At 37.1% G+C, this 24,822-nt stretch overlaps 1 protein-coding gene across 7 annotated transcripts in view; it reads right to left on the minus strand.

Moving 5' to 3' along the window:
• LOC135086733 (potassium voltage-gated channel protein Shaker) overlaps positions 1–24,822 on the minus strand; it is a 516,839-nt gene that overhangs the window by 12,136 nt on the left and 479,881 nt on the right. For all 7 annotated transcript variants that reach the window (XM_063981516.1, XM_063981517.1, XM_063981514.1 and 4 more), the window contains one exon: positions 10,234–10,351. In XM_063981516.1, the coding sequence (XP_063837586.1) occupies positions 10,234–10,351 (118 nt within the window). The remainder of the gene's footprint in view (positions 1–10,233; positions 10,352–24,822) is intronic.

Genomic DNA, 24,822 nt, shown 5'->3' on the forward strand with positions numbered 1-24,822 from the left:
CGCCTATGTTATCAATAGCTGGAAAATGCAACTAATAAATGCATACCCAGTAATAAACGATGGATATGGCATTTTGATCCATTCTTTGGTTAGATTATTCGGATTTTAAGAATTTAAGTTTGTTTTTGGAGAAAATACCGATAAGTACATTTTAGTTACAATTATTACAAAACTAATACCTACCTACTCCAAGGTAGGAGGAGAAGAAGAAGTTGGGGGAGGCCTTTGTCCAACAGTGGACGTCATTTGGCTGAAACGAACGAACGAACCTACCTACCACGAGCGAATGTGGCCATGACATGGCCATGGCTTGATTTTATCATTCCTAAGGTTTTTATCATTCCTAACTCTCCTACAACCGCATGTCAATAACTACTGCACCATTTATTTGTCTGTTAGTATGACATAGTCAGATATTATTATTTATCACTGATCTCCACTGCATAAGCACGACTTTCTCTAATTTACCAGAGATAAACAGCATTGTATAATCAGCAAAAACTCCATTCATACGTATCTTTAAAAACTCTACAACAAAACAACGTCGCGTCCACCCGTGGGTGGTTCTTTGGCAGCCATTAACTGTAACTGCCGTGTTGGTGCGTAAACACCACCGCTGGAAATACTCCCATTTCACGCATTACTGCTTTTAATATCTGCAGTGGGTAAACGCGGGTAAGTGCCCGTTATTAGCCTGGAATATACGAGCCTAGTTTTTTAAAGGAGAGTAAGGTATGTTGACGGGTTTAGGTTTTAAAGAATTAGTTATTTTAGGCCAGCTATTGATAACATAGTATACAAGGGCCTCTAATTAGGACAATTTAAAAGGTAAGTAATTCTAGATTTTATGAGTTTTGAATCCCTTCTCCAACTTAAGCTATCGACGGTTAAGGCCGGGTAGCAGAGAAAATGGCGAAAATGAGGTTTTCATTTTTCATTTTTGAGGTACTAAACAGTAAAATTAAAGGCTAAGATTTTTATTGGGCATAGTTGAGGATATTTTCTAGGGCTATTAACGGATGGAAACACGATTTGATGAAGTTGACTCGATAGAATAAATTCCCAAAGTTACCTCTATTCGTTTTCTAATTATGGTTTTATTTTTAAAATAAGCGATTTGAGATTCTAAATCTTTTACTAAACTAAAGTTCAGAAATAACTTGAGGGCTTTTAACGGATGGAATTTTTATATTGCGTCTTATTTAGTTACTATGTTAAAAAATGTGGAAAAAATCGTCCATGACGGCTTGGACAATCTCAATCAGTCGCGCGGTGGCGCTTACGGAGGACGGACGCGTGTCAGTTTTTTGGACGTGACAGTTCGCGATTTGTCAATATTTTTGACAATGATGACTTTGATGAGTCACAGTATAATAATATCAGTGTTACTGGAGAAAGCTAAAATATTTGATAATTAAGAATTATCAATTTTGTCTACCTATTGAAATTTAAATCGTTCGCATCCTTTTAAACGAAGACTCTACTCATGATACATAGTAAATTCCTTAAATATGAGACAAAACCAATGAGTTAAAATTACATATTAATAGTACCTACATACAATCGTCTTGTTACACTTATTAGAAGAGCACACTGATACAAATAAATAATAAAAAATTAGGTCAGTGGGTCAAATATAGGGGCAGCTGCACGTCACTGAAAGACGATTCTGTTTACTCGGCATCTGGGCTGGAGAACATGAACCCTTGTTTACAGATGCAGATGTAAATGGAGTTATAACTGGACAAATTTTACATGAAATTTTTAACAGAAATCAGTTAAAATACCAATAAGGTTGCGGAGGGAAAGCTACCTATTATAAACTAGCGGCCGCCCGCGACTTCGTTCGCGTGGACCTTGTTTTACCCCCGTTAGATATCATGTTGATAGATGGCGTTTCACGGCTTCCCCTGAATGAATATTTACGAACGTCATACAGTAGTTTGTCCAGCACTGTAGATTTTAACCAATGACGATAGGTAGATGGCGCTTTTTAGACACGTCTTATTTATTTATTGAAATTTGTTTGTCACATATCGTCATAAGTTAGCCTATATGTTAATCTGGGTTATAAACAATAATACTATAAAGTTTCAACAAAATCCGTACAGTAATTTTTGCGTGAAAGAATAACAAACATCCAGACATCATGACATCCAGACATCCGAACTTTCGCCTTTATAATATTATAGTAGGATAGGATATTCACAATCCAAACTAATATTTACTATTTAGCATTTACTTACAGTAAATATATTAGTTTGGTTTTCACAATCGAACGGGTGCGAATCGACCCGTTTGAGAACTAGTAATCGCATACTACTAGTTCAAAAAAGAGTCGATTCGCACGCGATTTTAATACTTCTAATACATCCGGGCGAAACGCCTACTAAAAAAAATTATTATTGAAAGGGGACGTTTCGCATATTCGTGCGAAGGAAAATCGTGCGAAACTACTACTAACCCAATAGGGGGTAATAGGATGTGTTGGTAAAATATGATCAGTTAAAAAAATAACACCTTATATAAAAACCGAAAAATTCTTATTCTTATATTATTCTTATTATGTAAGAGCATAATTATTAAAGTCGAAGTCAAACATTCTTTATTTGTGTGGACCTATCGTCGGCTGATTGCAAGAAGTCATTAACTAGCAGAAACATGATTTCGAGAAATAGCTTAATGAAGTTTGGAGAGAAAAAAGCCATTTAAAAAAAATATATAATAGGTAGCGCCGCAATGAAAATGCCGATACATAAAAATAAGTCTTAGTAAAAATTTTTAGTTACTGGCATTTCAAAATAACGTACACAGTATTTTAAAAAAATCTAAATATGAAGTTAATGTCTTTTGACTGACGGCCAACTATAACAAACCAAGAAATAATTACTTTTTACTTTATCGGATTACCGTGATACATGTTAAATCAAGTTAAATTACGTTTAAAATAATATAATAAACAATCATAATAACGAAATATGTATTATGACCTGTCATCTTCTGGGTCACATTCTAAACAAAAAATTCAGAAACAGTGCAGTGTGGATGACATAGAAAAGATAGCACACGAGATGTTTTCTTCATGAAAATTTTCGCAACTACAGATGATATAATTTTGTAAATCTGTAGCTACGAATTCTTACATAACCGATGCTAATTGCTAGATAAAAATAGGGTATACACGAGCACAAAATAATCCTCCCTCAGACACTACCGTGTAGAAAATTTTCATGAAGAAAACATCTCGTGTGCTGTCGCAAAATTTTCGCAACTACAGATGATATAATTTTGTAAATCAGTAGCTACGAATTCTTACATAACCGATGCTAATTGCTAGATAAAAATACGGTATACACGAGCACAAAATAATCCTCCCTCAGACACTACCGTGTAGAAAATGTTCATGAAGAAAACATCTCATGTGTTGTCTTTTCTATGTCATCCACACTGCACTGTCTCTGTTGGCAATATTAAGAAGAGGTGCAGCAAACGCAGTTAAGGAACGGCTGGGATGAACAGGGATAGGCGCATTATAAATCTTTATTAAGTTCTGGCAGTTAGTCAAAACAGTGTGTGTATCGACTATGTTACGACACAAAATCATTAATGGACAATAATTACTTTAATGCTATAAAAATTGACGAAACTGTATTTATCAAGTTTTACAAAAATAAATCTTCCAAAGTACGGCAGATATCCATTTACTGATTCTTGCATAATATAGTATAAGTCGCGGCCAATATCGCCATGCTAGTATGGACACTTAATGACTTTTTGTAGTTAATGACTTCTTGCAATCAGCCGACGCTATATTAACGAGAGATTACAAGGCGTCAAATATGTCAAGAAAAAAATTAAAAACTATTATAAAGCTAAATTTTGCTCTCATGGAGCCTTTACCTACTCTGACAAATCAAGACTTAAAGAAGAAACTAATAATAAAACTATTTAACTGTCCTGCAATGAAAAGCTTGATCGGGTACAACACCTCAAGTTATTTTAGAACTTGATTTCATTAAGGGACTCTGAATATCAAATCGCTTAGGTATCTAAAGTCAAACGATTCTGAAATGTCAAGTGGCATAAAGTTGGGACTAATAAATAACCCATTAAGATAGTAGCGCCCTCCTGTCAATGACATACCTGGAACGATAGAGTATCGGACAACTAATAAAAATGCTTTGTCCTAAATGACTGACGGATATCGTAGAGACCTGAAAGTTGGAAGGTGTGTTCTTTGTATGACGTAGGCATCCGATTTTCCGAAATGGGGTCAAGAAATGAAGGGGGTGAAATAAGGGGGCAAAGTTTGTATGGGACAGTGATTCTTTGGTTCAATCTACTTGAAATTTTGCTTAACAATTCCTTAATATTACAATTTATGACAAACGTGTAAAAGGGGTAGAAAGTTATTTTGGGAGTCTTACTGCTTTTGATTTAATTACTTTTTATTTTTACAAGTGTTTGAAAACTCCATGTCAGATTGCAATCAATGTCAAGTGAAATCTCAAATTGAAATGTCTCAATTTCAATGAGGAGGCACTGCATTTATTCCTAGAATTCCCCTAACACCGTCAAATTACCCTTTCGAATTCAAGACAGTGCAGTTTCCCATCAAAATCTGCTTCGTAATGACTATAAACAAAGCTCAAAGTCAAACTCTAGCGACCTCTGCATAAACTCCCATGAGTGCTCAGAGCGGGTGCCTGCGGCAGGTAACCGCGTGTGATGCTCATAGTGATTTTCAATACAGAGCCCCGTACATACGTTATACATAAATTATGGAAAGAAAACACCCAGACCAATACAAAAAAATATGTATGAAATTTTAGTATGATATTTTTATTTATTAATAAACAAAAAGACTGAACAAAATTGATGCGTGTACTGATTAATGTAATTAACCACATGCAAAGTTTCGTGAATTGCAACAACTATAATTTATTATCCAAGCTCTAAATAATCGCTACTAAGAGTAACTGATCATAAAATGTTTTTCCAATCGCTCAAGCTCCCGAGGACCTAACGATAGGTCGGGTGACGTAATCTTGAAAATTCCGGAAGGTCGGGTGACGCCACGCCTCTTTGAACCGTGTTTACTTTAGCAGTTATATTTTATATTTATTCGATTCTAAAATATATTCCCAAAAATTCTGAAAGTTGTTTTAATTTGTATTACTTGGATATGATTTGTATTAGAAAGTGCTGTGAGTGTGACGCTTGAACGAAAGGAAGTCAACCTAACCTAACCAACTGGTATTTCTATACTGTGTAGCCGCGAGAGCTCTTTGGCGCGCTGTCTTCGGCGAAGTATTGCGCGCGCAGATTTTGACAGCGCGAAATACCTACTTTAGCAGAAATACCAAGCCTTAATGTCTTTATTTCATTCATTGCTCTATGAGGAAACATTAAATCTGTATTGTCTCATAGAGAGCCAAAGCTGTGTAAACAGATTGAGTATTTAGCAGCAGCCTACACAGATCCGCGTCCATGAACTGGTTGTATAGCAATCGAGTCGTTCAGGTCGAAACAACAACTATCCTGCAACCAAATTAAATTACTATGGAATCGTTAAACGCCCAAACTAGCAGTGTGCAGCCGCCCTACTGAAAACTAAGTTAGCAACAACAAAACACAACTGAAAACAGAACTGCCACTAATAGAAGTTGAATGGGCGGCTGAAACTTTCATCTGACTTGTTAACGAGAACGTGGAACGAATTTAGACATGTCTATAAATAATTTGTCCGGCCGTAACCGACAATCGATTCGGTAAAAAAAGATCGTCGTTGGGCGGAATCGGTCAAAACATGGAATCGGTCGATGACTATTGCAATTTGAATTCGCAGGGGCATTATGCAATTTAATTCTAATTTTAAGTAGGGCTCGTAGTTGTAAGTTTTATTTGCGAAATTATTAATCTTACTTGTACCTTTGTGGCCACACTAGTTTTGTATTTATAGAGATCATTTCATTGGTGGGACTGGTTGATGAATTACTCGGTACAAAGTGTAAATTGACCCGCATAATAATTAATTATGCGGGTCAATTTACACTTTCTACCGATCCAATATCCTGTGTAATTACACAGGATATTGCAGTCGTGATTCATCTTATTGTTGGATAATGAAAAGAAACTATTCTAATGTTTAAGAGTGATAAAGAGTCACACGTCGCGTCGTTCTGTTTTATTATATGAGAACTTTATGGCGGTTCATAGGTTAATTTTCATCTTCTTCAACTACGTCCTGTAATTACTTTACGGTACTATGTCCAGCAGTAGAGGTTTTTTTTGGCTGAAACGATAGAACGAACAAACTGTTATGTGCTATTGAAAAAGAACATTAATGAGGCAGCTTTGTTGAACTACGGTGTATCTGTCACCAGTGATTCTTTCATATAATAAACCAAGTGAGATAAACACGATACAATTCACAAAGAAACTAAACAATGCTTTCTTTGCGGGTCGTACAATAGGCTCAGCTGTCGGACAGATCTAAACCTGCCCCGGTTTAGACTGCAAGTGGGGCACGTTATCTTGAGTCTCAACTCAGTCTCAAGGTAATAATCTGATATTAAATCCTCCACAATCACTGTCTGTTTCCTTCTAGCTCGCCCTGGATAATATGCTCGTTTTAATATAGCGTCGAATGAAAAGAGATATTGCTTCTTGATTTTATATTCAAATAATCGTGAACAGCTATTCTGAAAATATAGGTAGGTATTTAATACGATTTATGTCGCTAGAATAAAATACCTACTCTACTTTTGATTGCAAAACTTTTGAGCCATATTCTAATAATTTAATCTACTCTAAATTGGAAAACTCAAACACTCAACTAAAGCTAATCCAATATTTTCGTTCCCGTCTCACTTTAATTTCATATTTCCCGGGAAGGAAATCTCTCGGTCGCCAAATAATTTAAATCGTCCAAAGCAATCCTAGCTCTTGACCGTTTTTTAGTAATTAATGTCGTCAGCAGCTCGCAAGACGAGTTCTGTAAGATACTCGAGTCCGCGCGAGAGTACTAAAGCGGACTCGAGTACGCCGCGGCGTTGGGTACAGTGGAAATGAAAGGGCGTACTTTTTGCTTGCGTTAATAGAAAATGGTGTGATTTGCATTTTGAGACCAACGTTGAGGGTTATTACAGAGATAGTTTTGTGAAAGATTTCCAGGACGTGTAGAGAATTTTAGTGGGAGCTTACTAATGTGAATGGAACGTGTTGAATGCTAACATGAATTTAGAGTGAGGAATTTATGCATTCATTGTATGCAATGTCGTTGAGTTCTTAGCTAATGTGTGAATTTACGTTGTAAAGATAATTTGTTCCATTTAGCCTAGGCGCAGACCACCGACTTTTAGTTGGCCCATAGTTGAATCGGGCTGTTGACCAGTATCAAGCATGGAAGTACGCACACTACACCGATTTGGTATCGGCCGATTCTTCATACAAATTAGTTTCGGGCCCAACTATCGGCCAACTAAAAATCGCTGGTCTGCGCCTAAGCACAATTTTTACAAGGCGTCGCGTTACATTGTGTCGTTATGTGCATTTGCTATTCTGAAATAGACAGTTAGTTTGTAAGTTGATTTAAAAATATCGAAACAACACTGAATGCAAATGGTAACGGGGCACGAGTTCGCGATTTTGTCCGTGATTTAGTATGGGTTACACAGAAGTTTAAAGTAGAGTTTGCATGGTAAAGGAAGAGTTTGTCTTTTATAATTCATTTACAGGGAAGTAGGCAACTGTAACTTAACAAAGTAAAAGTTTAAAGTTTAAAAGGTCTAAAGGAGCCTTAATAACAATTTATGAATACGAGTGATTTAACAAGATTTCAGACCCTAAACTCGGTAAAAGAAAACTAAAGATATACGACTTTTTGTGACAATATTGTTATAATAAAGTTATGCGGTAAAACTTCGTTCAGTTTCGGCGCTGTCACGGAGCAAATTGAATTAATAAATTGTATAGTGCGAAAGCTCTGAATTTTTTCACACAAAATTGCGCAAAATCTGCATTGCGGTCAGCCAAAACGAGCACGAGCCTGTGTGGAACAGTGGCCTTATAGAGATACATTTTGGAACAAAAGTAACGTTCTTTAATGTACTTTTTTGCTACGACACACTGGTAAGGCAAAAAGATTATTAGACATGCACTAGTAAAGGCTGTTTTTAGGATTTTATTAGTCTTTTATTTTTATTTTTTTTCTTTAAATCAAAATGTCATCAAAATGACTTCTTATCACTATCTAATAGTCTATACAAATAAAGAAATCTTGACTTTGACTCTTAATTCACTACATAATTCTGGAAATATGTGCATTTTCACCAAACTTTTACTTTTACTGAGACAAATCGCCATCCACGCGTCTATATGCTATCCATAGTCGACAGTACATAAAACTATAATTGTTCCAAAAATTAGTACAGCTACAGATTACTAATAAGTTACTGTACATTTAACTGAATAAGATATCACAGTGCTTAGCTCAATTCCTAACGTCTGTACACAAGCGGGTATCGATAAAATAGGTCCGACATGTCACAAAACTACCCATTGCCCCTAATGGGTATATCAGCAACGAGGCAATAATCCTATGCCACATTACCCCCGACCATTTGCCACGGTAATTATCCCCCGCGACTATTATGAGAGCCATGCGAATATTAATGGATGTACAAACGATTGGACTGTTTTACCTAACTGGAACAATCCTCTTAACTAATGTCTAGTATGTACCTAGACTCGTAGTCGATAGCACATTAGACTATACATGATTTTTTGCAAAATAGCCTAGGATATTACAACGTCAAAAGATGGCAGTCTGTGTATAGCTTGACGTGCTTCGGTGACATATCTATACATACACTAACTTCTTATTAAATTGTTATAAGCACCAATTATGCAACAAAGCCGTTGGTAGTATCATAATGATGATCACTGTAACCTAAATAGGGATCTTTTGATAACAAGAGCAAATATCACGTAGAGACTAATTAGTATGTAGATTTACAAAAAAGAAAATGGTTCCATCTTTTATAATACAAACCATATTCCTTCTCTATCAAAGCTCTTAGCGTTAAATAGAGTCCTTCCAGATATTATAATTCGTTTGATCTGGAGTCCTCAGCGTCTGCCGAGGAATATTTTATCTCGAGCACTCATCGGAGGCCCACGTCGGCACTCTCGGATGGTCAAGCGCGAGCAGGACAAAGGATCTAGCGCCGAGTAAAGCTGAAAGCGCTCGATGGCGTTCACGAGTGCCTCCTCTTTTCACTTTGTGTGCACATCTTGGGATCGTCGTACTTGGTATTGACGTAGCGTCGTCTTGTGCTTATACGAGTATGTATTCGTTTGTTTGTGCTCGTATTTAGTAGATTTGTTAGTAAATAAGTAACTTTAAAAGAATTGACGTCAATTTTAGTTCGACGAATGTGTTGAAGTTGAGTACTATACATTTTTAATGTAAACCCTTTTAGCGCATGTTTTAGAACTATGTAGTTGGTGATTTTTTAAAGACGACTATGCATAAAGAGGATGATATGCGTCAGTCGGCATCGTAGCTCTGAAATGATTTGACCGATTTTGATGGGGATTTTTTGTTTTAAAGATGACGTAATTGTGATGTTTCTAATGTTAGCTAATTGAGGTAAGATGTATTCAAAATCTATTTCGAATGTTTGTTCTAAGTTTAAGACACTCGGCAGAACACAGACTTTAGTCGGTCGGTTTTTTAGTCGGTCGATAGTTGGCCCGATTCTAATATGTATGAAGAATCAGCCGATACTAATGTGCGCACTTTCGTACATGTCCATACTAATTAACAGCCTGACCCAACTAATGGTCGATTAAAAGTCCGTAATCTGCGGCTAGGCTAAGGTTGAGTTGCACCACCTAACTTTGACCGTAACTTTAACGATAACTGGTGTTTTTTGTATGGAGTTTTGACGTTTGTCAAAGTTAAGTAAATTTTTTTTTGTCACGGAGGAAATGCTTTGCGCACCGTCACAACAGCCGGGGTGGTGTGTGGGACTCCCGGCGCCCTAAAAAGGGCGCTGCTCCGTCCTGAAAAGGACGGGGTATACCCACTAAAACCTCTACGGCGTTCTGTCATCGCCCGAGTGGGGGTGTGGCGAGTATCCGGCCGTAGCCTTAGACTTCCGCGACGAAAGTTAATGTAAGATGGTGCAACTCACCAAGCATTAACGAATGAACGCAAGTACTCACGTTGATGACGACGCGTTCGCAGAAGTCGTGGTCGTGCTGTATGGGCTCGAAGGTGACGACTCCTCCCTGGGGTGGCTTCCCCGGCTCCTCTTCCTGACTGCACAGTTTTGGCAGTGACCTGCGGAGAAAGAGAACATTCGTTAATACCACGAAAGATCATAATTTTTGTACCATTCATAAAAGTACAATTAGAACTGCGAAAAAGATGGTATCGTCAAAAATCTGCATTTACATGGTGTCTGGTGTGGTGAAAGGCACTCAGTGATTTCCTGATAACTTTTTTAATTGATATTTGACACACTACACAAAAGGTGTAGTTCATAATATGGCAGATAAGTTACTAATAGATAATTATCAGGAACATAATAACATGAAACAACTTACAAACTATCTGTTTGGAAAAAATATTTAATTATGTGATATTTTATTTCGAAATGTCCACGAAACTTCAAACAACACAACGAGAGTTATGGTGCAGAGTGGCACCTGGCACAGGCGTCCCATGCTAATACAACAACTAAAAACTCAAATTATACGAAAATGTAACAATGCACGTGCTATAAATCCGAACATATTTTAAGTTGATCAAAAACCTCGCGGACTATTAACACTCGACCTGAAATACCTACAGCGTCGGTGTTGCTGATTTACATACGAATGGGGTTCATATTTCAAGTTATTTTCGCTAGAGCTTACCCAATCAAAACGGCGAAGTTGAATTTTTGCCGCATTACAACCGCAAACTTATCTACGAAACCGTTCACAAATTTGGTCATGTTGTTCTTTATTTGCGGCAAACATAAAAATTTCTATTCCATTCTACACTTCTTTAAAATCTGTCCTTTTGTTCACTGCACAACTAGACTGCACCAAGTTTTAAAAACGTTTGAGCTTTAATTCCACAAGCTGCATTCGAGACCGACATCGATAACCGTTCTGAATGTAAAAAATTGCAAATCCATTTGCACAAATATTGCTGGGCAATGCAGTTTGTTCAGCATTTCATTCGACCCATTGTTGCTTTAAGCACCGACTAAAATCATAGTACCAACGTTCTCATGCAGTTTCGTCCCGTGAAAATATAGTCTATGCTTTCATTGTGAAATATCTGCACTGTTTTTTTTAAGTTTGAACTACATTTTTCACTGGATACAACTTTTAAAAACACTGTTGAACCGCAGGCACTTTAGTATTCACAATTTTATTCTTTTGGAAAGAAGTACTTATTCTTTTTAGTTCACTTTGTTGTTCTATTTGAATAAAATAGTTGAGAGGTAAAAGACGCATGCAGCTTGCAGGTTAAGCAAGCTACTCTCAATCGATGGTTGAGAAAACTATCTCGGGCACAAAAGTCACATGCTTCTGTCTGTATCTTATCTCACACTAGCTAGTATCTCACTAATGTGCACTAGTCTCTTCTCAGCACTTTGCGCGGCGTAAGAGCGAAAGCACACGTTCCGTTGCGGAGCCGCATCGCAAACATTACGCCGTATCTCCCAACACGGCGCCGCATAGCCGCGGTGGGCATTCATCGTCAAAGTTCAGGCGCTGCGAGTTACTAGTTACATTATTCATAATAAAACAACGAAGGGTAGAATCTGGGGTCCGTATTGTCGCAATCCAAAACCGGAGGCCTCAGAGGCCGCAGAGAGCGCAGCGCGCCGCTCAATAATGCATAGACTAAAGAGGCAGAGTTTATGCAGAGGCGTCCGATATTATCTGCAACTAGTGTAGCCGTGTCCCTGTTTTTGGGATGTCCCGGTTTTCACGGATACGTGGTGTCCCGATTTTCGTTCGATTAATTTGGTCCTACTCACTCACATCTTGAAAGTAAAGAAAAGAGACAAAGCTTCATACAGTTGAGCTGTGATGGCTATAAGAACCGTTTCCATTTAAGTTATCTACCTAATTTTAAAAAATAAGTCAAGTGGACGAGTCGCGAAAAAGGGTATAAAGACACGTAGGTAGGTACATTTGCGTTATTTTTTTAGTGTTATGATGAAAGTTTTCAGATATTTATTGGATGCACGCTCCTATCTGTAGGCAAAGTCAATATTGTCCCGATTTTCATCTCAAAAGGCCGGCAATTCCTGAACCTTGACTGCAACAACGCTCATCTATGATGCATGCTCTCTGATCGTGGACGGTGCAAGTTTATTCGTAATTTTATTTTGCGTCTCCGCTATGAATATTAGATTTCAATGCCTTCCACTGCACCTCGCAAGGTTAAGGATCCAAGGTGAAGGTCGCGCGAAGGTGAGATAGCAGAGCCTTATTACTGTTTCACGGGAAGCCTTGTAAACTTACACTATAGTACCTCATCTTTCATTTTCTTTGATGTAGGTAGTTGAATTATTACGCTGCACTTTGTTATATTAACTGAAGAGGAAATATGAAACGTTTTATGAAGCTGGAGAAAAATTGCATTTGAGATGCGGTAAACAGCGAGAACAAAAAGTGACGTTGAAAGACACGTATCGCGTACGAATTAAAGATCTCGTCGGTATAAAAAGAAGTCGTCTTAAATGGTGATAATGCACTTCGCACCAGCTGTGAAATGCACTTGAATGTTTACAAAGTCGCGATGCACTCAGAAATAAACAGGACAGTGTAAGGAATGCGCGAGGAATTACTCATACGTGCGGATATTGCATTAAAGGCTTGATTGCAATAACAACATACTCGTGTTTCTGTTGTAACTAATATTAAAAGTGCTATACGTATAGAGGCTTTTCTTCTTCTTCTTCCTCGGTCCCTCACTGATGAGGATCGCGACCACAGATAGTGTTCCTCCACAGACTGCGGTCATAATTTAAGCTGTATGGACCGCACGATGCAAACTCCCGCCCACCGTCTTCCTCACCGCGTCCGACCATCTCGTCGGTGCCCTGCCCCGAGAGGCTACGTATAGAGGCTTTAGGATGCCTGAAATTGATCTTTTTATTCGTATTTTTCGATAGCCAGTTTTCTTATTTACAGTCAAAACTCCATGTAATTTCACGATATGCAACTCAAAATGTTATTCGTGGTCTAATTCCAATATCTGGTTCTCAACAAAACCAGGATGCATCCGTTAGTTAGGGATGTAGTCTGACAAATATTTATATTATATCAGTCTTCGCCCAATTTAATGCACTTTATTGATATAATTTAAGGTCTTACGTAATACACAGTAAACCTACTCCCGAAGTAAAGCAGTGCCGTTAGTCAAACGCTCATATCCCTGGTTGTCAAAATATAGGTAATTCGGATAAAAGCGGTTATTTCAGTGAAACCGACGGTCGATCGCTGCGCGTGCGCGGGTAAACACGCGTAAACTAAGCGTATGATTGCGCACGTCTTCGGCTCCCTAATAAGCTTGCAGGGTTCAACAAATTTTAATCTTGCATGTATTTTTTATTTATATTTCGCAGTTTAAAACTAATAAACAGGAATTCGTGGCACATTTTTACTTACTTTTAAAAATAAAAAAAGTTTGGAGACTCACTTTGACAATTTCGGATTATTAATTTTGTTTTTATAATTCCAAACAAAAGACATGATTGATTTCCTCAAACTGATGAGTGAAATTGCAAACTTTCAGAATATAAAGACTTGAACAAGAGTTAATCCTAACATCAGGCTTGTTTTTGTAACATTAAGAAAAGCTATGTGTATTTTAAAATAATGAGAATAAATTTTCAGCATAATTTTGGTTTTTAGCCTCATTCTAAATAACATTATGTCTGCGTAAAATAGACAATAATATTCTTACGTTCACGAAGCCCTAGTCTATTGCACTATGGTGAATAGCGTGTGATGATGCGCACGCGCCGCTAGCGGCATCTATCAATATGTTTGTTTTGCCTCGGCGCAATTAGTTTACATCCCCGTGGACTAGTGTATACAATCTGATGGGAAGGCTTTAGGTTCGATTGTTAAGTTTGAATTAAAACGTTCAACTATAGTTCCCAGTTCAATTTCTTAGCAGAAGAATCGATACAAAGTAAAAGAAAAGCCTGTAAAGTAAAAGATTTATCAATAATGAGTTACCAACATAGACCGTATTTTTCAGCACAATTTCAGTTTTGAACACACATAACTACCTATAACGATTTAAAAATAATATCACCGCAGAATACTGTATAAAAGAAACCAAATATGTCTTTGTCGTTAATATGACTGTTATGTACCTATTTATGTCACCAGACAACAGCGTAAAAGTTGCCACCGTGTCGCGTAAAACATTTTCTTTGTAAGCAAAACTCTGATTACCAATATTCAACAGCGAAAGACGTTAACGGCCCCAATCAAGTGACGTATCAAAACAAATACGTCATCTATTGTGCTGGGTATACACGGGCACGTACAGGCGGCTGAGGGCCCGGACGTGATCAAAACAGCTCCGAGCTTCCACTCAGCCACAACCTCTTTCAGTTGCTGGGATACTTTACAGCCCTATCTGGGGGCACGGCAGTGCCCCCGCCAAGTCGAGCGCGAAGCAAACACTGCCGTACCATCCTTTACTGGAACCATTTCGCCGCATTTTCAGGCCCCTATTTGAGAACCTCTGGATAAGACCACAACGCAGAAATTTTCGTCATCTAGTAAGCTATAATCACATACTTCAAATCCAAAATTTCAAGCCTGTAGGTCATTTAGTTCCAAAGTTAAGCGAAAGCAAAGTTTCGTATTTACGACACTCACTCACTGATAATCATCAAAATAGAACTAGTACTTCCCGTAAACTCAGAGAGCTGAAATTTGGTACAGAGTTAGGGTTTAATGGCCACATAAAGGGAAAACTATAAAAACTAGGAAAATCGAAGATCTGGAGTAACACCACATTCATAATCAATACTACTCCGGCACCGTGGTGTTCGCATGTATCGCTCGCCACTAGATGGCGCTAGCACTAGCAAGCGGTGTCCAGATTTTTTTCCTTTCTAGAGTCCCCCGTCGATTAAGTTGAATGTTATGTAATTTGCATTTCGTTAATTTCGTTTATTATATTATAAGGTTCGCTAAGGTTATGTTATTTAAATAATTGTTCATTCGTTGTCCATTTTAAGGGTCGTTGAGTTTATTTGTGTTTAATATCGTAAAAAAATGTCGATAAAACGACGACGTTAAATAATTTTGCCACTTTCTACAAAAAGAAGTGAAATCCCACCAAAAACATTCTGTAAAAAACTAGCCAAGTCTCGGTGGAGCTGCTTGTTTATCTCTAAAAAGTAATGAAATCTAGACAAAGTCGTGCCAAGTCTATGGTTCCTTACTGCGATTTCTTTATTATTATAGTTAATGTTGTGTGACTTGGCCGTTGAACAATCTTTATTAAGATAATAATTACATAAGTATTATTGAAATACGCAGCTTTATTAAACCTACAATTGACTGGTTATTGTTGAATCAACGTTTTCCAAGTGGCGCGGTAGGTAGCGGTTCTAGCGACCGATTGGTGCAATTGTGTCATGGAGCACCTTGTTTTGTACCCTTCAACGGCCAAGTCACACAACATTAACTATAATAATAAAGAAATCGCAGTAAGGAACCATAGACTTGGCACGACTTTGTCTAGATTTCATTACTTTTTAGAGATAAACAAGCAGCTCCACCGAGACTTGGCTAGTTTTTTACAGAATGTTTTTGGTGGGATTAACCTTTACGCGCAGGGCTGTCGAAGTTTCCTTTAAGTTAAAATTATTTGTGTTGGTAAATGACGGCTCTGTCCAAATTTTTGGGGATGAAACGCTTTAATGCCTGATTTGAAGCACATCCTTATGCATTTTACTTCAAAAATGTCACCGAATTTTTAACATGTGATTAATTAATTTAATCAATAGGTAGCAAAATTTTTTGAAAAATAATTTCTAATGACAAAATTAATCTAAACTTTAAAAGGTGTTGTATCTCGATGTATTTAATTTTAAGCTAAGGATATCATTAAAAACTAGGATTAACTCTTTATATTATGTGCTTACGTAATTACGTTACATTATGTAACAACCCTTAAAAATCGTGTTTTTGGGCAAATTGAGAGTATCGAGAAAAATATACAGATATTAATTGTGCAGCATGTCGAGAAAGTGAGGCTTGACACCTGAATTTCAGTGTAGATTAATTTTAATTTTTTTTAGTGATTACATAATTTATTACGTAATATTCCGACACTTTCGTCACTATATGAAATATAATATAATATTTCGTCACTATATGAAATAGAATTGGCATTACGCTTGTCCGTTCAATATAGTGTAAATGTATTTATTTAGTGCTTAATTATAAGTTTTTTAATTACCTGACAGATACTATATCATGACAGTAGTCAGACATGGTACAAACGTCTGGTAGTGCTGCGGCTACGGAAAGGAGTGACGCAAAACCGTCATATTCTGTTCGGCCTAGACCTCGTCCAATCATGAACTGCACCCTATGACATACATGGTGATGTTTTTGTGGTATTTGCATTTGACTGCTTTTTAATAAGAACACTTTTCAGGAACAAGAAAAAATACAAACAATGCTTCGCAGCGGTCTTTTAGAAAGCAATTTTACGCAATGAAAGACTATTTCTCTCCAAGAGAGTGCCTCTACTCGAACACAATATGAGAAAAAAAAACATAGAGGGAATTTTTCCAAGAAAATTGTATTCTGAACTAATTTAAAAAAGCATTCCTCAGTAGTACTTGGTTATTGCTCCTACGTACCTACTGTTAAATTGAAAAACATTTGAATTAGTTTCTTGAACCTTTAGGTACTTAATAGTAAAAATATTATAAACTAGCGGCCGCCTGAAACTACGTACGCGTGGGACTCGTTTTATATTCTTAGGGGTGGAGTTTCGTAAAATGTTGCAGATGTCTACACTCTACACCTTATAGGAACCTACTTGCCAAATTTCAAGTTTGTAGGTGTATCTGAGATTTAGTGATTAAGGCGATTAGTGTCCTCAATCCGCGTGAAATGGTCATTTTGTAAAGCCTACTCCTCTTTTACTGCTGGACAGAAATAGTTGAAAAAAATATATGTTATACAACAGTTCAAGGACTACATTTGACACGTTTGAATTTTTCCTACGTCTCTTTGTTGTGGATTAAAAAAATAAATACGGGACATCGATTTTTTACTTCAATTCCCTACTCCTCCCAAACGGCTATGTTAATTTTAAAGATTTTTGCACGAATAGGCTAAGAATTCTTTAATCTTTAAATGACACGTTGCGTTTTTCAATCGAACATTACTTTCATTCATAAATTTTACTTTTGATAAATTCCGAACGTTTTGCTGTTGAGGGGGCCTTCGCGGGGTGCGGGCGGCAGTCGGCCGCTGGCCTTCAGACGGGGAGGCTGTGTTACTCGCTGCAAACTGACATTAGCGATCAAAATGAATTTTTTCTTTGGCTGAGTTGCACCACCTGACGTGACCTAACTTTGACCGTAGCTTTGGCGATAACCGGTGTTTTTTTGTATGGAGTTTGACAGATATTTGACTTTTGTCAAATTTAAAATAAGATGGTGCAACCCAGCCTTTGTTTGACAATATATTTTATGTCAGAGTTGTTCATAGAGTACGTGCAGTCAGACGATACGATTGAATTAAGGCATGCTTGGACGCTATTATCTACCTAAATAGAATCTATTAGTGTAAAAAAATCGACTCCAAAACAAACTGCACTAGATAAGTAAAAGTAGAAAATATATTCCGTTATTTATTTACTAGGTCAAAGGACATCATCCACGTTTCATATATTTTTGGTCCAAAATCAAAAGTGCCGGCCAACAAAAAAAAGTGCTGTATTCTGACAGAATACGTCTGCCTTAGCATTTGTTACTATGGCACCAAAGCCGTAGCTCCACTGTGCGTAGAGTATTTGAGATCTAAAAGTCATCGACTATTCATACATTTTTTGTTCAAAATCAAAAGTGTCGGCCAATTAAAAAAAAAGTGCTGTATTCTGACAGAATACGTCCGCTTTAGCATTTGTTACTATGGCACCAAAGCTGTAGCACCACTGTGCGTCGTAGTATTTGAGATCAAAGTCAGTCGTTTCATATATTTTTAGAACTCAAATACTACGATGCACAGTGGTGCTACAGCTTTGGTGCCATAGTAATAAATGCTAAGGCGGACGTATTCTATCCGAATACAGCACTTTTATTTTTTGGCCGGCACTTTTGATTTTGGACCAAAATGGATGATGTCCTTTATACCATGATTGATATTTTCGGAGTCGGTGGCAGCACTGGCAGCCTACGGTTTGGTAATTTGTTTTGGAGTTGGTTTTAATTTTTAGTGAAAATTAATTTATTTCATGCTTTTGTTGTTGTTGACCCTGTTGTTGCTACTGAAAGACGACATTGAGACCATATTTTTTATGTTAAGTGCTGTTATCTATACATATGAAAAAAAGGGTCTTGACAGACAGACGGACGAATAACAGAGTATAAGGGTTAAATAATTAGTTGATTCCTTTTGAGGTTCGGAACCCAAAAAATATATGCGCGTTGACTTAGGAACCTGATCTGTTTTTTCGTTGGTTACTATGAACCTTATTTTTATAGTTATTTTATGATTATGATTTTTGAATGCATCGAAACTTTTAAATGGAGAATAAAATTGGCCTATTGACAGTCTCCGTATGGGAAATATTTTGTCAAAATGACAATTTTATTCTTGAGATAAAAGCTCAGATAAAAGATGATAAGTATGCAATAATACGTAATTCAAAGTCTTTATTTCGCGCATATACCGACATAAATAACGACATCTGATTGAGTTTATGAAAATGCCTCGAAAAAATGGTTCGATGAAATATGCGGCCATGAGAGCTTTGAAAATGAATGCAGTGATGTAAGTATCTATCTAACATTCCTTCACTAATTTGGAACGTGTCTTTTTCTATTATATACCTGGATTCTGTCCTTACGCAATTTATCTGACTAAAAGCTTGTTACGAGATTTAGGTAAGTTCTTGTAGATGTACCTATTATTTACCTATCCGTGTTTTTTTTAGATTTACTTTAAAATTAAGTTACGTTATGAATGTATTTTTGTTTACACAAGTAAATCTCGCGACGAGCTTTTAGTCATATAAATTGAGTAATGATAGAATCTTTATTTTTTATTCTATTCTTTTTAGAGCATACAAAACCTTGTTTTTTAAAGAATGTTTTTCTTTTAATTTTAATTTAAGCATTTTAGTATTTATGATGCGGAATTTACTACGGCGTAGTAGCATCGTTTTTCTCTAATGTAGCTCGTAATAATTCGAAGAATTCTTATGGCCACATTCCAGCTCCATCATCAGACCCTGTTTACATATAGAATTGAAATAGGTACTCGTGATTTGTAAAGTAGTTTACCGTAACTATGTAAACCTTTAATGTAAATAAATAAATACAAATCAAACGAGCCTCAACTCGATGGAGTCGTTTTATTCCGGAGTTCCTATGGGGTCACTGACTTTCCAGCTCTATCATCAGATCAGCTCCATGTCATCATAATATTGCATTGTCATCCGAATTGCATGTGTATCCGAAATTTTAACTCAATCGGTTGTCGTCAGGAAATGGGTCTAACCTAACTAATTCAGCTTGCAAAATTCCACCCGAACAAACATAGTTTACACACAACATACATTGTAAGCTAAATAAAATAAAATAAAAAATATTATCCCATACAAAATGTTCATGGATTTGTAATTTTTGTTAAATATAAATACCTTACTATACGGTGCGCTAGTTTAGAACATTTCGGGCGATCACTTGCGCCTGGGTTGAATGACATCGACATCAAGGTTCATCAATTCAAGTTTAAAATAATAGGCAGTAATGTATGAAGATAGAGCTTCTATTCTGTACCTACCTATGCCCGTGTATTTTTGATCGGTGTCAAATCGGAGTTTTCGTGCGGGGTGCGCGGGTGTTGTGCGAAGCCTGAAGGTCAAACGCTCAAGGTCATTGAGGACTCTAATCGCCTTAATCAGTGAGCGGTATTTAGTTTTCGCTGTTTATACAAATACTAGCGGCCGCCCGCGACTTCGTACGCGTGGATCCCGTTTTACCCTTTCATCTATCTTACGCGGTTTAGATTTTTTCATACAAAAGGATTTTCCCGCTATTTCCCGTTCCCGTGGGAATTTCGGGAATTCCTTTCTTAGTGCACCTCTACGGTACCTAAGTTACGTCCCTTCCAAATTTCAAGTGCCTACGTTTAGCCGTTTAGGCTGTGCGTTGGTCTGTCAGTCAGTCAGTTTCTCCTTTTATTATTTAGATAGAAAATATCCTTAGCAAATAAGCTCTAAAGAAGAAATACACGGAAAGGAAAACAAAATGGAACGAAACAACACATGCTGTGTATACCGAGCGATTTATTAATCAAACGTAACGTGTCACGGTTACGGCAGGGGAGTGGCAAAACTTGACACTGAAGACCCGCCTGTGTGATTAGAAAAAGGAATACAAACTCGAAAGCAGATCCGTAACACCTTGTTATCCACTTTGTCGCTTAATGTATACTCGTCTATGTCAAAGTCAAAGTGAGGCCATTATAACGTTTGAAGACACAAGTGGCGTCATGAATTTTACAGTAGGCCACGTAAACCGTCGCTTAAGGCAGAATAAGACAGCTCATTTTATGTTTCAATCAGCATTATTCACTCAAAGTAAAGTGATCTGACTGAAAATGAAATTTCTGAACACAAACGCTCATGTACTTTTTGTCGTGTACACGTGGAATGGAAAATAAATAGCGTTTACGAGTGAGCTTTCACCCCAGTGAACTGTGTGATACGACCTTTTGATATGCCATGAATTTGTGAAGAGTATGGAAAATTATCAGTTTATTTGAATAATGCTTTGATCACAGGATTTCACAATTTACACGGTCCAGTACAAGTTGTTTTTATTTTGTTGTGACTACGAGTACTTATAGCGTAGATTTGTTGCTGATTATTCTATTGTCATTATTAATCTAAAATACGCTAATTAAAGTAAATTTAAACTTCTATGTATTTTTTAATATTTTTGCTTCTTTTTATGGAAAACAAAAAAATATTGAAGCAAAATATGAATTTCTGTGTAAAGTATGATATTTTTGCTTCATTAAAAGAACAAAGAAAATAGTTATATTTTCAGATTAGATTATCAGCCAGCCCTAGCCTCTGAGGGCTGCTGTGCTGGCCTCAGCACTCGAGTCGAGAGCCAGCAGCTGTAGCCCAACCAATCGGTCACCACTTCGCAGCGACAACGCTTTTCTGGATCGACGGAATTCGACCTCAAGAGACCCTTGAGGCACTCCACACGAGAGCTTGCTTACCCGGTTATACTGCTAAAGACTTTAAAGTTGACTCGAACGCAAGTATATGAACAGTCTGGATGCTTTGAAGTTTCTATTCTTATCGACAACAAAAAGATAAATAAACAATGCCCTTAGAGCTTAGACAAGACACTGCAAATCTTGTATAATTATGAATGAGGGTATAAAAGTGAACGACACTAAGAATTCTTACCATTGAGTTCACATTTAGCTCGGTTTGTATTTATCTCTGAGCATGTTTTTCATTTTATCTCAAAGTGTCAGTATGGAAGATTTTCATAAACATTTCAATGTTAAGAGCATCACAGCAGCCGTCATATTTAAAAATACATGTTATTTTCAATGTAAATCTATCACCCGATACCTTAATCGAATGTTAAGATGTGTGCCACTGGTGCACACGTTTGCAAAGTTATAATAACACATGCATTGATTACGTGTGCGTCGTTCACGCTATCAATGTAGTTAGAGCAGAGCTTACATGTGTATGTACCACACACTGACACAAGCGGAGTTTGCGTGTGCCTGGTGTCAGATTCTTTTGACTGGTATTCAAACTCGACCGTCTAATTCAGTCAATCAAGAATTCGCAAATCCCAAATGAAAAAAGATTTTTCTCAAACTTATTTCCTAGACTATATTTAAACCCATCAGTTTGAAAAATGTTTTCAGCGAAAAGCTACACCGTTCGCGAAACAGGATCCTGTTTATTATTCAGGATTACATATGTCATACTATAACCCATTAAAGGAGCTACCTGAAATTTTAAATATGGCCGCAGCCCAGCAGGAACTCCGCAATGAACTGCAATTTATACATTAATTAGGTCAAACAGCAACAAGTTTGCTAGAATATTAAAATGAGTTTAGTCACACTTGCATAGAGCAACCTATTTCCATGAATTAAAAAAATCAAGAAAACATAAAAAGGCTCTGAAAAATTTCAGCAGCTTTACCAACCAAAAGCTACGAACGAACAAAATTAATCTTCAACATTTGTCTAGTTATTTAGAAAAGGGATATCCTGCACCGACTATAAACTGAAGAACAACGGGAAAGTTTGCCAGAATATCGAGACCTGAGCCAAATTAGAAAAGTTCGTTTACACTACACAGCAGCATTGACCTTGAAGTAGAAAGATTCGGCGATTCTATTATCTATTTCGACATCTCGAACGCTTCCAATGGGATTACTTTGTGATTTAAAACAATGTCCTTCAGACTAACCGATGTATGAGTTAATTTGACCTACTCAATAACACTGAAATGACTGTTTTCTCAGCTGTGTATAGCTTAGTTTATCATCTTACTCATTGGAAAAACAAGTTGATTCTAATCGAAACAAAATTGAGGCCAGAGAGATTTCTTTATTATTTATCTCATACAAGCCAAAGCTCGGATTTAGAGCTTACCATACTACTTAATCACGTCGAAGGACTTTCTAGCTAGGTCATTGCTCTTACCGTAGAGAAAATTAAAAGTTTTCGCGACAATTTTTGTGTTGTCTGGCGCTTATATTTGTAAAAAATCTACGACAGCGAACTCATTATTCGAGCCAAGTCCATTGTTAAAGATGCAACCAGATACTCTTAAAATAAACACAAAGTAAGCAAGTCGCTTTTAACGAAGGTATTAGGCCAGTCTCCGTCTGGACCTGCAAGCTTGTTAAGGGGGAGGAGATTTAAGGAATAAAGAAGACCCACGAGTATAATTCAGAAGAATGTAAAAGAAAAAGAGGTAGGTTACTTTGAGATTGTGGCATACACTAGCCTCTAGATGATTATACGAGTAGTAACCGAATAGCAGACAGCAATATTACATCCAACAGTAAACTTTATGGTAATAGTGTAATATTACAGTGGTATGAAATAATAACAGATCGAAGTGGCAGTTTCCGCGAGTGCAAAGTCAATGGGAATCACGCCCCCGCAAGAAATGGCCCATTCATGCGCTTTGGCAATGATTAATGCGATGCTATGCTCTGATGGTTTCCGTCAGCGAAGGTCTCGGTATTGTTATTGGATCAGTCATGTCGAAAATATTTTTCAAACAAACAAATAACTGTGCGTCCGCTCGTATCAATAGAATTTCGCGAATGGCGATCCCACACGATGACGTGGCGACCAAACAGCGATAAGACATAATTAGAAAACACGAAAATAGGATGCACGCTTGCTTTCAGTCGGTGTTTTGGTTTTTGACCGATTTTGAACCGGAAAAGTAGCGATTTCTCACAGCCGAAAATTTATTACGTTAGAGTTTCGCCGCAGTAATTTTGGTATCAGACTCTTAAGAATACCAAAAGCAGCTGAATTGACGTCATTGGAAGTCATATCCCAAAAACATTTGATCCTTAGAAAAATCTTCTTAGCAACCAAGAACGAATGAATCTAACAGTAGGTACTTTATTATCTTTTTCAGCACGTCCATAGTCTAGGTACAAAAAGGAGGAAGACATTCAGTTCTATTGCATTGTAGTTGCAGCAAAATAAATAAAGCAACGTCAGCGGCAGGAACAGACATCAAAGGACTTGCATTAACATAAATTATTTAAATTTCCATTTAATAAAGTAAAAGCGAATGAATTATTTTATCGCGAAAGTTCCGTTTATGCTATGTCTTCATAAAATTTTGCCTTACACTTTCTGTTATGCAAATTTGGCTGCGGCAAGGTTATGTACCAAAAAGGCTACTATTTTCATAGTCGCTTGCAGAACTAAACGTGGTGGAACTATGATTGATACGAGTGGATTCGTTTTCAAGAAACCGTTGTAGTAAGTTCTATAGCGTTTAAACGACTCTTCCAACCTTGTAACCAGATAAACAGCATTGATAAGAGACAAGGTTTTGTGTTTTATATTTAACCAAGACATTTGTAACAGTTACTGAATAGTCATCTAGAACACCCTTTATACATCCAAATAAATTAAATTGTTCATTGTTGTTGCTGCCAATACATACATACATGTATCTTGGGATTTCTTTAATTTTAGGGCAAGCCAATCCTTACAGGTTGTCTTTTATGAGCTTTTGTACTTAAATTTTGATAAATTACTTTTACTCCTATTCAACCTTGGCTAATATAAAAAGCATTTCTGTACCAAGAAACAAGGCAGACTGTGTTTGTGCATACTTGAGCAAAATAATTTGCATTTCCTGACCCCCGCTAGCGTTTAAACAAATGCGCCATCCAAAGTCGAATTCATCCAGCCTCTAAAATAAGGTTATTCTATTATTAGCTGAGTACGCTAAAACATACCGGTCTGTTTGGAAAATCACAATAAATAGACGCG

Source organism: Ostrinia nubilalis, chromosome Z (genome assembly GCF_963855985.1).
Source record: "Ostrinia nubilalis chromosome Z, ilOstNubi1.1, whole genome shotgun sequence".
In the NCBI taxonomy this organism is placed as follows: Eukaryota; Metazoa; Arthropoda; class Insecta; order Lepidoptera; family Crambidae; genus Ostrinia; species Ostrinia nubilalis.